At 42.3% G+C, this 14,900-nt stretch overlaps 1 protein-coding gene across 1 annotated transcript in view; it reads left to right on the top strand.

The window, feature by feature from the left end:
* XPO6 (exportin 6) overlaps nucleotides 1-14,900 on the top strand; it is a 108,243-nt gene that overhangs the window by 76,014 nt on the left and 17,329 nt on the right. Inside the window, 4 exon segments of the mRNA XM_087417185.1 lie at nucleotides 1,150-1,219; nucleotides 7,684-7,843; nucleotides 11,012-11,104; nucleotides 14,438-14,582. Of these exon segments, the coding sequence (XP_087273311.1) occupies nucleotides 1,150-1,219; nucleotides 7,684-7,843; nucleotides 11,012-11,104; nucleotides 14,438-14,582 (468 nt within the window).

The following is a 14,900-nucleotide window of genomic DNA, read 5'->3' as shown; positions in this document are numbered from 1 at the left end:
TGCGTAGGTCTGTGCCCAGGATCCGAACCTGCGAACCCTGGGCCACCAGAAGTGGAGCACACGAACTTAACCACTACGCTACCCCAAATACATATATTTGGCTGGCCCCAAAATATATGGGTTTTTTAAAACAGAGATTAATAATTACCATAACGACCCTCAAATTTAACAAATGTTAATGAAATTTCTCTAAAATATTTTAAGTCAGCTTTTGGAAGCCCTGTTTTTCTTACCTAAACTCTTGGATATAATATGAATTTTACTAATACCTTAATGCCTTCATCAGTAACTTGAAAGTAGGCAAGTCAAGTAGGGGATTTATTTATAAAAATTACATTGCTGAAAAGCTAGCCTTCGTAAAGCTCAGCCTTGGCAAATTGCTGGCACTCTCTGTCTGTATTTACACGCTGGAACCTTTAGTCATAAGGACTGATTTCATTCACTAAGTGGTGCCTGTTATTTGAGGAGATTTCATTAAGTCCAGCTCTTCTTCAAAAGCAAGATCATTTAATGGGGTCTGCTTTGCATTGTATAACCCAGCTGTATCTTGTGTTCTCTTAGGTAAAGTGCCATTTTATTTTGTCATTTGCATTTCTTAGGACCTATCACATTAAAGTATTATCTTTATCTTAATGGTGAGTTAGCAGCTTTAGAAAGAAAAGATACAGCTCTGGTTATGAAGGTCCTGTCTGCAAAATGAGTAAGGGAAACTGACTTCCAAATAATTTGGCCCGTCTTTTCACTTTAATAAAGGCCTATCTATATTTCTCTCAAGGGTAAGGTTTCCCTTGGATTTGAAGGGAGATAGGCCCTGTCTCAGTTCTAGAAGGTCATTTTGGGGCTTGATAATCCTTTTTTAGGACTGTAATAGTCATACCCAGTATCCACTCCTTTGTTTAAAAAAAAAGTATCAAACTGATGTCTTCTTTCTTATTCCAAATATTAATTGGTGCTTTCAGTTGTAGAAATTGTTGGGGGCGGGGCAGTGAAGGGAGCCACCTCTTCTTAGCTGCATGTGAAGGTGCCCAGAGAAAAGTTTTTTATCCCGCCCCTCCCTGCATGGGTGCTTGTATTGTTTTAATGTTAAAATGCTGTTAAAACTAGCATTTATGTTTTTTTTTTTTTTAATCTTTGTTTCTTTGTTTTCAGTTTCCAGTTCTTCAGGACAATTTAGAAGTTTATCTGGGGTTACAGCAGTTTATAGTTACTTCAGGGTCAGGTAAACTGGTTTTTATTTTCTAATTTAACCAACATTCAGACAAAAATTGGACTAATATTTAATTACTGCCTTCTTTGCTGTCAGAACACCATTTCTCCACTGCTACCTCCCCATCGCTCCATCTCTCCCTCCTTCTAAACATGGAAAGTTTAAAAAAAAAGCACGATGAAAAGTAGCGATGGGGGTGGTAAAAGATGAGGCTATGACGGTATCCTCTAAAGAGGTGTTTCAGAGAGAGAGGATAACTTGGAGCAAAAATGTAGGACTTTTTAAAAACCCTAGCAATTAGAATATTTCCTTATGTCCTTTAAACCAGCAAGTAGCTAGAAACAAATGGCCTTGGACTTTCCTGTGATGTGCTCTTCTCTGGTTTTTAGACTCAGGAGGACATAGGGGCAGGCAAGCTCATGGTGGAGCACGCTGATAGCTAGTTGTTAGCCGTCCTGTTGTGACTGGCCCATGGGAGGCTCTGACTAGAGCCAGTGGGAAAGGCTCTGGGCTGCCATTTATAGGTTTCACCTGCTTGGGGTTTAGAGTTAGCATTTTTTTGTTGTTTTGTTAATAATAATAATAACGATAAGCTCCATTTGTAGAATGCTCATTACGTGCTAGGCACTGAATTATTTGTTTATGTTATTTAATTCTCTCAACTGTTGTGTGAGGTGTAAGTACTAATACTAGTTACCCCCGTTTTACAGAAGGGAAAATTGATGTTCAGAGATGTTGATTTACCCAAAGTCACATAGCTTATTAGTGCTAGTCCCAAGATGGTATAATGGAGAGTGATAAAAATTTGAAGTAACTCAATTCTGACATTCATTTTGCCAGCTGAAAACACCAGAAACTTAATGTTGTTCTTGCAAACACACCTGTGCTACACCCCTATCTCCTGTGGTCATTTCGCACTGCTCTTCGTCAGTGTTTTCCTTATGGGATAGGCCTGGCCCTGGCCTGCAGCCCCTCTGTTGTGTAACTGTCGTTTTAGCCTGGCATGGAGCTGCCCAGGGTGCAGCCCATCTCCTGGACGAGCTTATTACTCACGGCAGAGCCTTCACAGAAGGTTCTTAATGGGGCTGCCCTTCTTGGTGGCCTGTGACGGCTTGTTTCCATGACTATATTAGCTTCTAAATAATCCACTGGGCCCCAGGAGGTTGATGGGACTTGACATGTCCCAAGTAAAGGCCCTGGTTTTGCAGATAGGTTAAGAACAGCTTATACAGAACTTTAAAAAGACCACTTTTCAAAGCAAACATGCTTGTAAAATATGCTGTCAACATTAATGAAAATAATCTGTGTACAAATACTACAGTTATTTCCAGAATCTATTCTTGGAAAATATTGTGCCCTGGTCGTTTCTCCCTCAGGGCCACTATTTAAATTAGAATGTCCTCAGGATCCTAAAGACATTATTCTTGATCTTAAAAAAAAAAAAAAATCAAGCTTATACTCCCTACCCCACAAATTGCCCCCTAAGTTTTCTTTTCAGTGTTGTAGTTGGCTTTTTTACATCATGTTGAGTCTATCTTCAGGTAAAAATCTGCAGTGATTCTTAAATCCTTTTTCTGAGACATAACTGATAAGAGCTGCTCATGCAAGAAGGATAATCTGATTTATTTTTCTCTAAATGAATTAGCGTATACATGCTCTCATTGAAGCCCATTTATTGGCAATTTCATAGTGCACTTGGCTCTTCCAGATCATTTGTACATCTCATCCCTAGCGCTGCTCCTTGGTGCGTACTCCACTGGCAAAACCTCTCAGGCCAGAGAAATACTTATTTCCGGTTTTAAAAAGAGCTCTCTTAACCGTGAGGAAGCCTTCCCCCATCCCTTGGTGGCTCAAAAGCCAAGTTTCCAAAGCAAAGGCTATTAAGAAATGGAAACGCTGAGTACATTTTCGTCCATGGTTCCCGTGGCCATTTACTCCCTCAAGTAACCTCCGTGCTTTATTATTCAGCCTTATTACCCTTAACAGAAACCATGCTATGTTTTCCCCTGATAGGTTGTAGCCCACTCCTTTCGTTCACATTTACCTTATGGCCAGCCTTTATTTCTTGGCTCTCCTCTGGAGCCTGTGTGGATGGGAGTCTTACTGTTTACTACTGCTAACCTTCCTGCTTCTACTTCCTCAGTAACGTCTAAGGCAAAACATGTTGTCGCCATGGCACATCAGTTGCTGGGTGCCTCCTACCCCTGGGAGGTCATCCTTTGCTCTTGCTGTCTGTCTGTCTTTCCCACCGTTTGTGGTTTGAGAAACCCTCGTACTGCATTTGTGTCCTCACATGGCCTAAGGTGTCCATTTTGTGTGTGTCTGGCTTCTGCCACTCCTCACTGAGATCTTCCCTCATTGGGGCTCTCAGTGACCCCATTCACTTTTCTGTTTAGCCGTGCAAACTTTCCTGCCCAAGAGATTGCTTCGTTTACAGTATATAAAACTTTTGGACTTAGACATTTTTCTGCTTGGGTTCATTTATGACTTGTTTGTTCTCTCAGGGTAGAATACCTCAAATGCTAATATTCACACCTCCACCACCCCTGAAAAAAGAGAAGACTGAATTATATTTAACATTAAGATGTTTTTTTCCAGGGCAGCAATTTGCCAGCGAGCTGTTCTTTGAATGTGGCTAGAGTGCATCCAGACAACTTCGGGATGACTCGGTTTATGGGATATAAGACTTCAGTGTGGCTGTGATATTTTATTTCTCTAAAACCTATATTGTAGCAGTATTCTCATCTGAAGGTTCTACTTTGTAGATGTTCTATGCTATTGGAGGAACAGTGGGAACTCTGGCTTGCCCCCTCAAGTTGAGGTGGTGGTGGTGATATTGGGTTTCTAGGCTAGGGGACAGGGATGGAGACTTTGATTTGGAGTACTTACTGCCTGTGTCTGTCCGCCTTGCAGACAGAGCAGGAAAGAACCAGCTGTAGTCTTGACTGACATGAACCTTAGATGGCACTTATGTATTAAGTTGAATTATATGAAATTATGTTTTTTTAGGTCAGAAATGGTCAAATATCAGCAATGTCATATGGTTCAAACTAATTTAAAATACACAGCAGTTGCAAGCTGTTTTTCATTCTAGGTACTGCTCTTTGTTAGACAAATTAGGGGAGGTTTAGAGGGAGTGATCAGGAGGGCAAGGATTCTCAGAAGGATGGTGACGTGGGAAATGGAAGGGACCCAGGTGTGTATTTAAGCCAAGAGGAGATTTGCAGGAACGTTACTTGTCTTCACATCTCCCCAAGGCTGTTGTGTGTCAGCAGGCTTAGGCTTGTTTTGTGTTTTACCTTCAAGGGATGGGACCAGGGATAATAAGGAGGAATTATAGGGAGACACATTTTCCCTGTGTTTTTGACCAAGCTGCCCAGAGATGGAAGGCGGCTCCCTCAAGAGGCATTGGGCTCTTGGGCATTCATTTGAGGTGTCAGGAAGAGGCTGAAGGGCAGGGAAAAGGGGCAGTTCTGGGGGAAGGGTCATGCATCAGATGCATTTGTGTGGATGCAGGGGCCAAAGAGGAAAAGGGAAAGGCCTGGTCAGGATGACTTTGAAGCTGTCTAGTGACTACCTATTAGGGACTGTACTCAAATGGAAACTTGATTTAGGGGGTGTTTTGGTTTGGTTTTTAAAAGAGAAATATAGATTGTTTCCCTTCATGCTTAAAGTGTTTAAGAACTTAATTCTTAGGTATACCTAAGGGTACCTAGTTCTAGGTATTAAGTATAGCAAATAAGTTGAAAAGTAGTGATGAAGGTTGAGCTTGGTGGGAGGTGGAGTGGAAGATGAAGATGAGTGTGCACAAGGGAGAGTGAGGGGCTGTTGATGTTGATTCAAAACCTATCCATAGTGCTCTTTGAAAGAAAAGCTGGCCTCATCTCTTTTGGGGCCTATACTACCACCACATCCGGTTTCTAGGGTGTATTTTTCCTAAGCGTTTATTTCCCATAGAGCATTAAGGCTTGTTTGGTGTGTAAAGGAACAATAGGTCTTAGAAGTTTACCCTGGGAGTTGGTTACATAGCTATAACCCTGAAAATCCTTGACATCCAGATGATGTATAATTGTGGTACTTTTGTTAACTGGGGGGTGAGGAGAGAGGCGTTGTTCCCTCTCACATGACCAAGCATGACCAGAAATAGCTCCTGGTTCTGTCTGTTCTGTGGGCTCCTCTGGCTTGCGGTGTGGGGTGGTCATCGTCTTGCGCTCACTAGAGGAGCTGGCTTACTGTCCTTAGACGCACCCCACCCCCTGCCCTCCCCCTGCCCCCATGGCCTCTGCGGGGCTGCCTGCAGGCTGGGAATCCTGTTTTCTGCACCAAGGCACTGCTCTCCATGTGGCATGTAGGAGGGAGGAACAGGTGATTGGGGGCAGGTCAAAGCTGGCCTTTGTCACTGGGTCTTTCCTTGTAAGGTCCTTCCTTGAGCTGCTCCTTGCTTTTGTTCTTCTGCTTCTTGGGATGTGACCCAGTGTTATAACGCCCTGGCCAAAGTGGCACCTTTTCCAGGCTCCTCTCCTCCCTTGGGGGCTGTCACAGACTGTTTGCAGCCTCATCATTTGGAAGTCCGTGTAGGATTTGAGGCATTAGACTTGCTACTTCATCCACCACTTTCTTAGGTGTTCAGCCTTGCTATTTTCCTCTCTACGGGTGTTGCTTACCCATATTCATCTTTAAATAATAAATTCCCAAGGGCATTATGAGTAAATTCCCATGAACTTTCCCAAGGGCAGTATGAAGAAATTAGGCTCTCGAAACTCCCTCTCCTGCTCTATTTAGTTTGCTGTCTGTTCTGTCGTATCACATCATTCATACATTTGTGGTCACTCATTCTGTACCACGTGCTGTGGGATGCTGGGCTTAGCCCCTCACCATGAAGAAGTTCAGTCCGTGAGGAGACAGACTTGTAAATCATTAGAAGTCTATCTCCATATGTGCGTGAGGTGCCCTGGAGGAATGCAGGAGGGGAGGGAAGCGTGTTGCCTCTGTTGGAGGATGGGAGAGGGAAGGCCTGCCAGAAGAGATGATGCTTATGTGAGTCTGGTGATTATGTAATAGCCAGCAAGACGTGGGTGGGCATAGGATGAAATAGGCAGTCCAGGCAGAGACAACAGTTTATGCAGAGGTGCAGAGACACAAGGCTCCAGGGAGTTATCAGTGGTCCAGATGATAGTAGAGTGGAATAGTAGGAGGAGGTGAGGTCACAAGAGACCTAGAGTTGATGCTGGGGAGTTCGGGCTCTTCCTCTTTAGCTGGAGAGAGCCCTAGAAGGGTTTGGCACCTTGCTTAAGGGGAGCTTTGTGCTTAGTTCTGGGTTCTAGGAAGATTCTTGTGGAGCGCTGTGGCGGGGGGTTTGGTGATAACCAGTTTGAGGCTCTTGCCTCCTGACAGAGAATAAAAAGCTGAAGTGGTAGCGGGAGGGAGCGGGTTTGAAAATTATGTAGGGCGTGGTGGGATTGCAGGTCCCCAACTGGCAGTGATCTTACTGTATGAGTGAGGAGGACTTGATCAGACTTAGAGCGCTCTCTTCTGGCTTGGCAGTTCTTACCGTCTTTTGTGGACCTTTGTGGGGAGAGGGGTCCAAAGGGCAAGGAGGTGGCTGAATTAAGGATGTTTTTATCCCTCATCTTTGCATCCTCCTTGCTCAGCTTGAAGAATTTATGTTGAAAGGTAAGAAAGTTTCAGTCCTTTGAAAATCACTAGCTGTTGGTTATTTGTAATTATTACAAACATTGAACAGTGCTTTATAGTTTACAGAGTTTTCTTATGCATTCTGACTTAGCTCTTAAAATAGTGAATTAGTAGCATTTTTTTCCATTTTAAAGATGAGGAAACTGAGACTGAGAAGGGCTCACTGGCACAGAGCCAGCAAGTGGCAGGGAATCTGTGTGTTTTGAATCCCAAGTCCTGTGCCTGGGTTCCGTACTTTGCTACCTACAAACTGTGGGGGTGGAATGCTAAATGCACCCTGTTCTTTGAACAGAAATGAATCCTACCTATCAGCCCACGGAGATTTCATTCTGCAACAGGGCCGTGTGCAGAAGGCAAGCAGGTTTGGAGTCGCGTAGACTTAGCTTAGGGGACCAGCTCTGCCCTGGAAGTAGGACTCACATTGGGAAAGTTACTGGGCCTTCCGGGGTGTCTTTCCTTATATGTAAAATTGGCAGTATCAGTACTGCACAGGGTCAAGAGCAATCAGATGAGGTGTTCGGTCTGTGTTAGCACACCCCAGGCTGTCTGTCCCTCTTCCTCTGCTCTGTCTGTCCCTCCCTCTGGCCCTGGAGTGCGTGTGAGTATGGGTTTAGGTAGAGACTGCCCAGTTTCCCGGCTCGGTACTGGGAAAGCAGCCTGTGGGTTGCTGTGTTTCAGGAATTGGTTTTGCTAAATGTAGCTTGCCTGGATAAGCTGTTATGTGTAGTGGTAACTAAAGCATGGTCTTCCTGTGAAAAACTCTCTGAGGTGTTATGTTCCAGGACACAGGTTGAACATCACAGCAGAGAACGACTGCCGGCGATTACACTGTTCCCTGAGGGACTTGAGCTCCCTGCTGCAAGCTGTGGGCCGGTTAGCTGAGTACTTTATCGGAGATGTGTTTGCCGCGCGGTTCAGCGATGCCCTCACGGTCGTGGAGAGGTAGGCCAGCACTTATGTTGTGGAGCCCTTCCTCCTCAGAGCTCTGTTGTACTTTCTTGTGTGAGGGGCAGCATATTGCCAGAGAGCTTCTGCTCTGGTGGAGAGTCCGGGTCAGTCAAGGCTCTGCCACGTGCAAGGTGAATATGGAGCAATTACTTACCCTCTCTGAACCTCAGGTCCTCAGCTGTAAATGGAGTGGACCCAGTATCTTGTGGCTTTATTGTGAGAGTTAAATGAGATGAGGCACTTGCATAGTGCCTAGCACATAGCAAACAACCAAATGATATAAGCTGTTCTTTCGCTGAAGATCTTGTATATAAACACAGGATTCGCCTCAGAAGAAACCAGGTGAGCTCAGTCTCATGTCTTTCCTCATAGGATAAAGAGATATTAAGAAAGCCCTACTTATAAAAGGACCAACACGTAGGCAGTAGGCCACTACCCACGTAGGCAGCCAGATACCAGAGGTGGGACTTTGTCCAGTCCTGTGATAGTAGGACTGGTTTTTCCAGTCCTGTTAGGCTCCTAAGGAGTTAAAGCTAGCAGCCTCCGAGCCTGACCTGAGAGGTGGTTCCCAACCTTTCCACCGCCAAACTCCTCCTTTCACTTGCTCCCCTCAGCTCCCTCATAGGGTTTACAGCTGCATTTGCTGAGGACCCTTTCTTACTACCTAGTCCTCCCCTCTCCCAAACTCACACACTGAAAAAGCCATACACTTAAAGTGTGCGTGACAGGAGGTTCAGGTCATTTCACAGTAACCAGCGAGTTGATTAGATCAGAACTGGGTGGATCTGGGTCCAGCCCAAAGTCAAGATGCCTGAGGCTTTCACTGGCCCAGTAGCCGCATCATTGGTAATACACTGAGGGGAAACAAGCCCTAAGCCCAGTTACCTGCGTACCAGATTTTTCTTTAACTGTTACTCTTAGCTTAAAAGCAGAGATAACTAAGAATCTTAAATGTCTTTATAAACCAGATTAATATTAACAATAAAAGCAGCATACAGTAGTAGGAAATTTTCAAAAGTGGTTTTGTACATTTTATTTCATTCTATACTTTAAGGGATAGGTATTGTCATTTTCTCTGTGGGTAAACTGTGGTCCAGAGATGGTGAGTGCCTTGCCTCAGGGCACACAGTTCATGAGGGGAGCGTATCTACTTTAACCAGTTTCCTGAGTCCACATGCTGTGCTCTTTCCAAACCACAGAGCTTCAACTTCCAGAATCCTTTCTCCTCTTCTTCCGGCACTAGGCCTGTTTCCACTGATGGTTAGCAGGGATAGAGCACGTCTTTCTGTTTGGTATCCATATTTTTTGAATTTATACTTACGCAATGTATATGTATCAGTCATCTCAACTTCATAGTGAGGTGATTGATCAGAGATCCTGAATCGTTATTTTATAGGTCTTAAATATACATCTTTCTGCACTGCTTAGGTTTGCTGACTCAGTACTTAAAGATACTTTGCTGTTTTGTCATTTAGAATAAAGTGTGAGAGAAGGCTCCTTGTTACGGCAACGTGATCTTAATAGCCAGTGTGATCAGCAGTGTTTTCACTTATAGGTTACATAAAACAAACCTAATATTAAAACTGCTAAAAATGGAAATACTAAAAGACACATTGAGGAGTCCATTTTTAGTGTAGAACATCATTAAAGAATGCTGTAGATGTGAAAACAGAATGTAAAGTCAAATACTGTATGATTCCATGTATGTGAGGTACTTAGAATAGTCAAAATCATAGAGACAGAGAGTAGAATGGTGATTGCCAGGGATAGGAGGGAAGCGGGTATAGACAGTTAGAATTTAGTGGATATAGAGTTGCAGTTTTACAAGATGAAAAGAGTAGTGGAGATAGATGGTGGTGACGGTTACACATTATGTATATACTTAATACCACTGAACTGTACGTTTATTGTATGAATGTAAAGAATGTAGAACACTTTAAAGAATTAAACACCAGGTGCTCATTGGTATATTGCTCACTGATAGTGACTGCTTTGATGCCTAGTTATGACCACCACACCCCCCTTCCCTGGACTCCAGATTGAGAACCCCGTGGCTCTTTTACCTTCATTTTCTTGACTGACTGGAAATGCCCCTTTCTTACTGCTCTCCAACCCTGAATAGTTTGTGGTTCAAGCTTTAATAAAGTCCTGCTTTCTCCCCGCATCAGAGAGGAGCGTTTTTCAGAGTATGATCCACATACATCAGAGTCCCCTGGACGCTTTTCAGAGATGCTGATTTCCAGACGCCCCTCACAACTGCAGAGTCGGTCTGTCGGGTAGGACCAGGGAGTTTGAATTTGTAACAAGTTCCCGAGTTGATTCTTACACTCAGTGAAGTTTGAGAACCTCTGCACTATGGGGTTGAGGGAGAGAAGCACACGCTGTCTTCCCTGGCGTCCGTCTCAGACCTGCTTCCAGGTTTCCTTACGGAGTAGGCACGGAGAGAACTTAGTCAGGGCTCCCGTATTCTTCCTTTACTCATGAGGGATTGTCTGTCTCTAACAAAAGAGGCGTTTTTGATTTCCCAGTAGAGCTGGCTATTATTGTATTTAGTGCTCATTTGTATCCAGTGAGTCCTTGGGCAACTAGTGGGCTCAGCAACTTGCTTCTGAAAGAATTGTGCTTGAGGTTAAAAACACCTCAGTTTAATCTAGAAACTTTTGCTCCTCCCCGTCCCCCTGTGTTTTATCATGAACGTTTTTGAATCTTCAGAAAAGTTGAAAAATTGTACAGAGAACATCCATGTACCCATCACCTAGATTCTACAGTGAACGTTTTGCTATATTTTCTTTATTATATGTCTATCCACCTTAAACATTTACTTTTTTTCCAATTTTTTTTATTGTGGTAAAATACACATAAAATTTTCCATCTTAATCATTTTTATTGTATATTTTATATTACATCATATATTCTCTGTGTTGAATGTTTATATTGTTTTCAAAATTTTTTGATACTGTAAGTAATGCTTTAGTTGGTATCTTTGTATGTAAATCTTTATGCACAGCTCAGATTGTATCTTTGGGATAAAATTGAAAGCCTGGTCTTGATTCTTTTTTGTATGAAAAATCTGTCCTCAGGATCTTTGCTGGTACCTTGTCCATTTTGTCTGTTTTAGTCCATAAGCTGAATGCTTTTTCTTCCCTGCTTCTTTGCCAACAGGTTGGTCAAAGTCACTCTGTATGGATCTCAGATAAAACTGTACAACATTGAAACTGCCGTGCCATCAGTACTGAAACCTGATCTCATTGATGTGTAAGTATAGAATTAGATGTTTGTGCATTCCCAGGAAAGACCTTGTCCTCCAGCCCCAAATACTTTTATAGATAAAAAGGAACAGTAGTGCCTGCCATGAAGAGGAGAACAACTCCCACCTCCAAACCTAGAAAGAGAGAAAGATTGATTGTCTGTCTGGGAGAGGGGTGTTTGGAGTAAGTGGAATTCATCAGGCAAATGAGAGCTGGGAGTGGAGGGTGTATGGAATAGGCGTTTCAGAAGGAAAGAACAGCACAAGCCAAGACACACAAGTATTGCAGAGTCATACAGGGAGGGCCGTGCTGAGCAGTTTGTGTGGTGGGAGAGGAGGCTGGATAGGCATGTTAGGACTAAAGTGGAAACACCTTGAATGTTGTCAGTCTTATCCTATTGACCAGTGACTGGAACTGTAGGATGCAGAAGAACTACTTGGGGAACACGTTCTCTCAGAGATCCTGATTATAGCACAATGGCATAAGGCTCAGTATTTGCATATTCAGCAAGAACCTCGGGTGATTTTGAAGCAGGACATCCAGGGACCACTCTTTGAGCAACTTCATAAACAGTGGAAGCCATTTGGAAAGGGACGTATGGAAGAGGGAGAAGAATGGGGACTGGGGATGGGCCGTATCCCGGAGATCGTCACACTGCCCAGAGGTTCGCCAGACTAGAACAGGGATTGGCAAACTATGGCTTGTGCCAAATCTAGCCCTCTGCCAGCTTTTGTAAATAAAGTTTTATTGGCACACAGACATGCCCCTTCATTTACATACAGTCTATGGCTGCTTTTGCACTGCAGCAGCAGAGTTGAATAGTTGTGACACAGAGCGTATGGCCTGCAAAGCCTAAACTATTTACACTCTGGTATTTACAGAAAGTCTGCTGACCTGTTCTAGAGCATTCTTGAGCTACAAATTAGATAAATGATAGAGAGTCTTATTTACTATGGTGGTTTAAAATTTTTTTTTAATATTGATTTCCTTTTTGAGTATTTAGAGAAAGCTGTGAAGCTTCTCTGGAGAAAGATGCTGAGTTGCTCATAAACACAACACCTTGCACACAGTTTCAGGAAGTTTTAGAGCCCCTTCCTTCAGCCTTAAGGAGCTCTATAAATTTGATAGATTGAAATTCTTAGACCCCAGAGGCAGACTCTGATGTCCTTCCCCCTTACTTTTGTTACTCAGAACTTAAAGGGTAACATGATCCATGGATTCTAAATATAAAATATGAAATAACTGCTTGGTCACTATGAATTTCAGACTCCCAATATCTATATTTTCTTGCTTTAAGGTACTTGGTACCTTTTCTTGCCTAACTTCTTATTTTGAAATGGTTCAAACCTATAGAAAAGGGGAAAGATAGGATGAATACCTTTATACTCTCAAGCTAGAGTCATCAATTATATTTTGCCACATTTGCTTTTCTTTCTTGTGCTTTCTTTCTATGTACACACTTGCACACACACACTTTTGTTTTGGTGAACTATTTGAAAATAAATTGCAGAGAACATGTCACTTCACCTATAAATCCTTTAACATGTATCTCCTAGAGACAAGGTCATTCTCCTACATAACCATAATACTGTTATCAACACTCAAAAACTTTCATGGATACAGTAATATCATCTAATATTTTTAAGAGAGAGAGTGTGTGTGTATATATATATATAGTCCATATTCAAATTTCTTCAATTGTCCCAGGAATGTCCTTTATATCTTTTTTTTTTTGGATCCAAGTTCTAACTAATCATGAACCACACATTACGATTATCTCCTATAATTTAGACCAGTTCCCCAAATTGTGTGTTTTGAGGGGGGGTTGGGGGAGAGGGAGGATGGGAAGTGTGAGGGAGGAAGGGAGAGAGAGAAAGAGAAACTGACTTTTTGGTGATCCAGACCTTAAAATTTTTTTTCAAAGAAAATTTAAAAATCTAGATTTATCTAGTTTTTCTACTGTATCAGATTGAGGTTAAATATTTTTAGCAAGAAGAACTACATAGGTGATTGTGTGTCCTTCCTCTTCGCATTGTATCTAGAGGCACTTGAGGTCAGTTTGGCCTATAATTGTTGATGCTAAGTTTGATTTTAAAGTGCTGTCTGCTTATATCCTAGCTCTGTGCACTGAAAGGTTCGAGAAGCACTGACACCCGGTAGCAAGGCTACCCCTAGTACTTAGGCTCTTGGTTTGTAAAATACATTCTCCGCTGAAAGGAAACAGAGCTCCTTGGGGAAATGTTCCAAGTCTGGGCAGGGTGATCCTGGAGAATCTTACTGAGTCAGTAAGGAAGGAAGTGCTCAGTGAGTGTTGGGAACATATGAAAAGGACATAGGGTCTAGCTTGGGAGGGTTTTGATCATCAAGATCTTTCCTGATCTTGATCTTGATCAGGATGATAATGGATTATAACATATTGAGTATAAAGAATCCATGTATCTATATGATTAAAAAAAAGATGGGGAGGGAAAGCTCTTTTTTACAGAAGAATGCCAGCTAATGAACAGAAAAGGAAAGACAGAATTAAAGAATCACCGGTTGGCAAGCAGCAATGTAATGATGATTTAGGCAGGGTCCTCACTGGTTGACCAAACTGTTGGTATTTATTGGGGAGCAGTATATTTACATAGTAAGTATGTATCTCAGTGTCATCCCACAGGTTACTTCATTATTACAGAAAAGGGAGAAATTAATATTTAGGTTTGTTAGAAGGTCTGGTGTTTCTAAGCTCTGAGGCACTGCCTCACTTTAAGATTTGTTATTTATTATCTTTGATGAATTGTGAGCTCTAATGATGTGTATTTTGTTGCTTGTATGATGCAGCACAAAATTGGCAGAAACCAAATACAGTCTTTGGCACTTCAAGAGGTGTTCTCTAGCCAGTTATAATGTGTCGTGTGATGGAAGCTTAAACTTGAGAATCTTTTATCAAAACTTATTTATAAAGCTGTAATACCTGGTAGTTCTCTACATCCTGATCTGCAGCTGTGGATATAAAATTTTTATTAGTTCCACAGTCAACACATTGTCACTTAAGGTCTTTGATTCAGTTTTTGTTATTTACCATTCTCTTAGGTGAACTCAACGTGCATCACAGAAAGATTGAATAAGATTCGATAGACATTTCTGTCTGCCTTCTGTGTTCAGGCAGTGGTGGCAATATTTAGATGAAGAGTTTTAATTTAGGTCCTACATGAGCAAGTGAGTGATTTCCATGCCGTCACACGTGTCCTAGAACAGGAAATGCAAAGGTGGAATTCTTACCTCCTGTGGAAACAAGTTGAATGCTAGTATATTTTGACCCTAACTTTTAAAATCGCGTCTCCTCTCCTTTTCACAGGCATGCTCAGTCCCTGGCTGCTCTGCAGGCTTACTCTCACTGGTTAGCGCAGTATTGCAGCGAAGCTCATCGGCAGAACACGCAGCAGTTCGTTACGCTCATCTCCACTACCATGGATGCAGTCACACCTCTCATCAGCACCAAGGTCTTCAAACAGCGAAGGCTACACCTTTTATCCAATTCTCTGTCCTTCTGTCCATATACCCATTTATTATAAAATCAAAATATTACAAAAGCATCAGACCCATAATCCTTACCATTGTGATAGAACTATGTGTCTTTTCAAGTTCCTTTTTAGTTGTAGTCCACATAAACTCAAATATAACTTTATTTTTTTAGTTCTGTAAGTCCCACATGAATACATGCTCATTGTGAAAAAGTGAAATATCGTTCAAATTTACAGACTAAAAAGTTATGGTACTTTTTAATCTCTTCCTCCAAGACATTTTCCTTTCCACGGTAA

Source organism: Ceratotherium simum, chromosome 26 (assembly GCF_057802395.1).
Source record: "Ceratotherium simum simum isolate JZ-2026a chromosome 26, ASM5780239v1, whole genome shotgun sequence".
In the NCBI taxonomy this organism is placed as follows: domain Eukaryota; kingdom Metazoa; phylum Chordata; class Mammalia; order Perissodactyla; family Rhinocerotidae; genus Ceratotherium; species Ceratotherium simum.
This window is presented reverse-complemented; position numbering and strand designations above follow the sequence as displayed.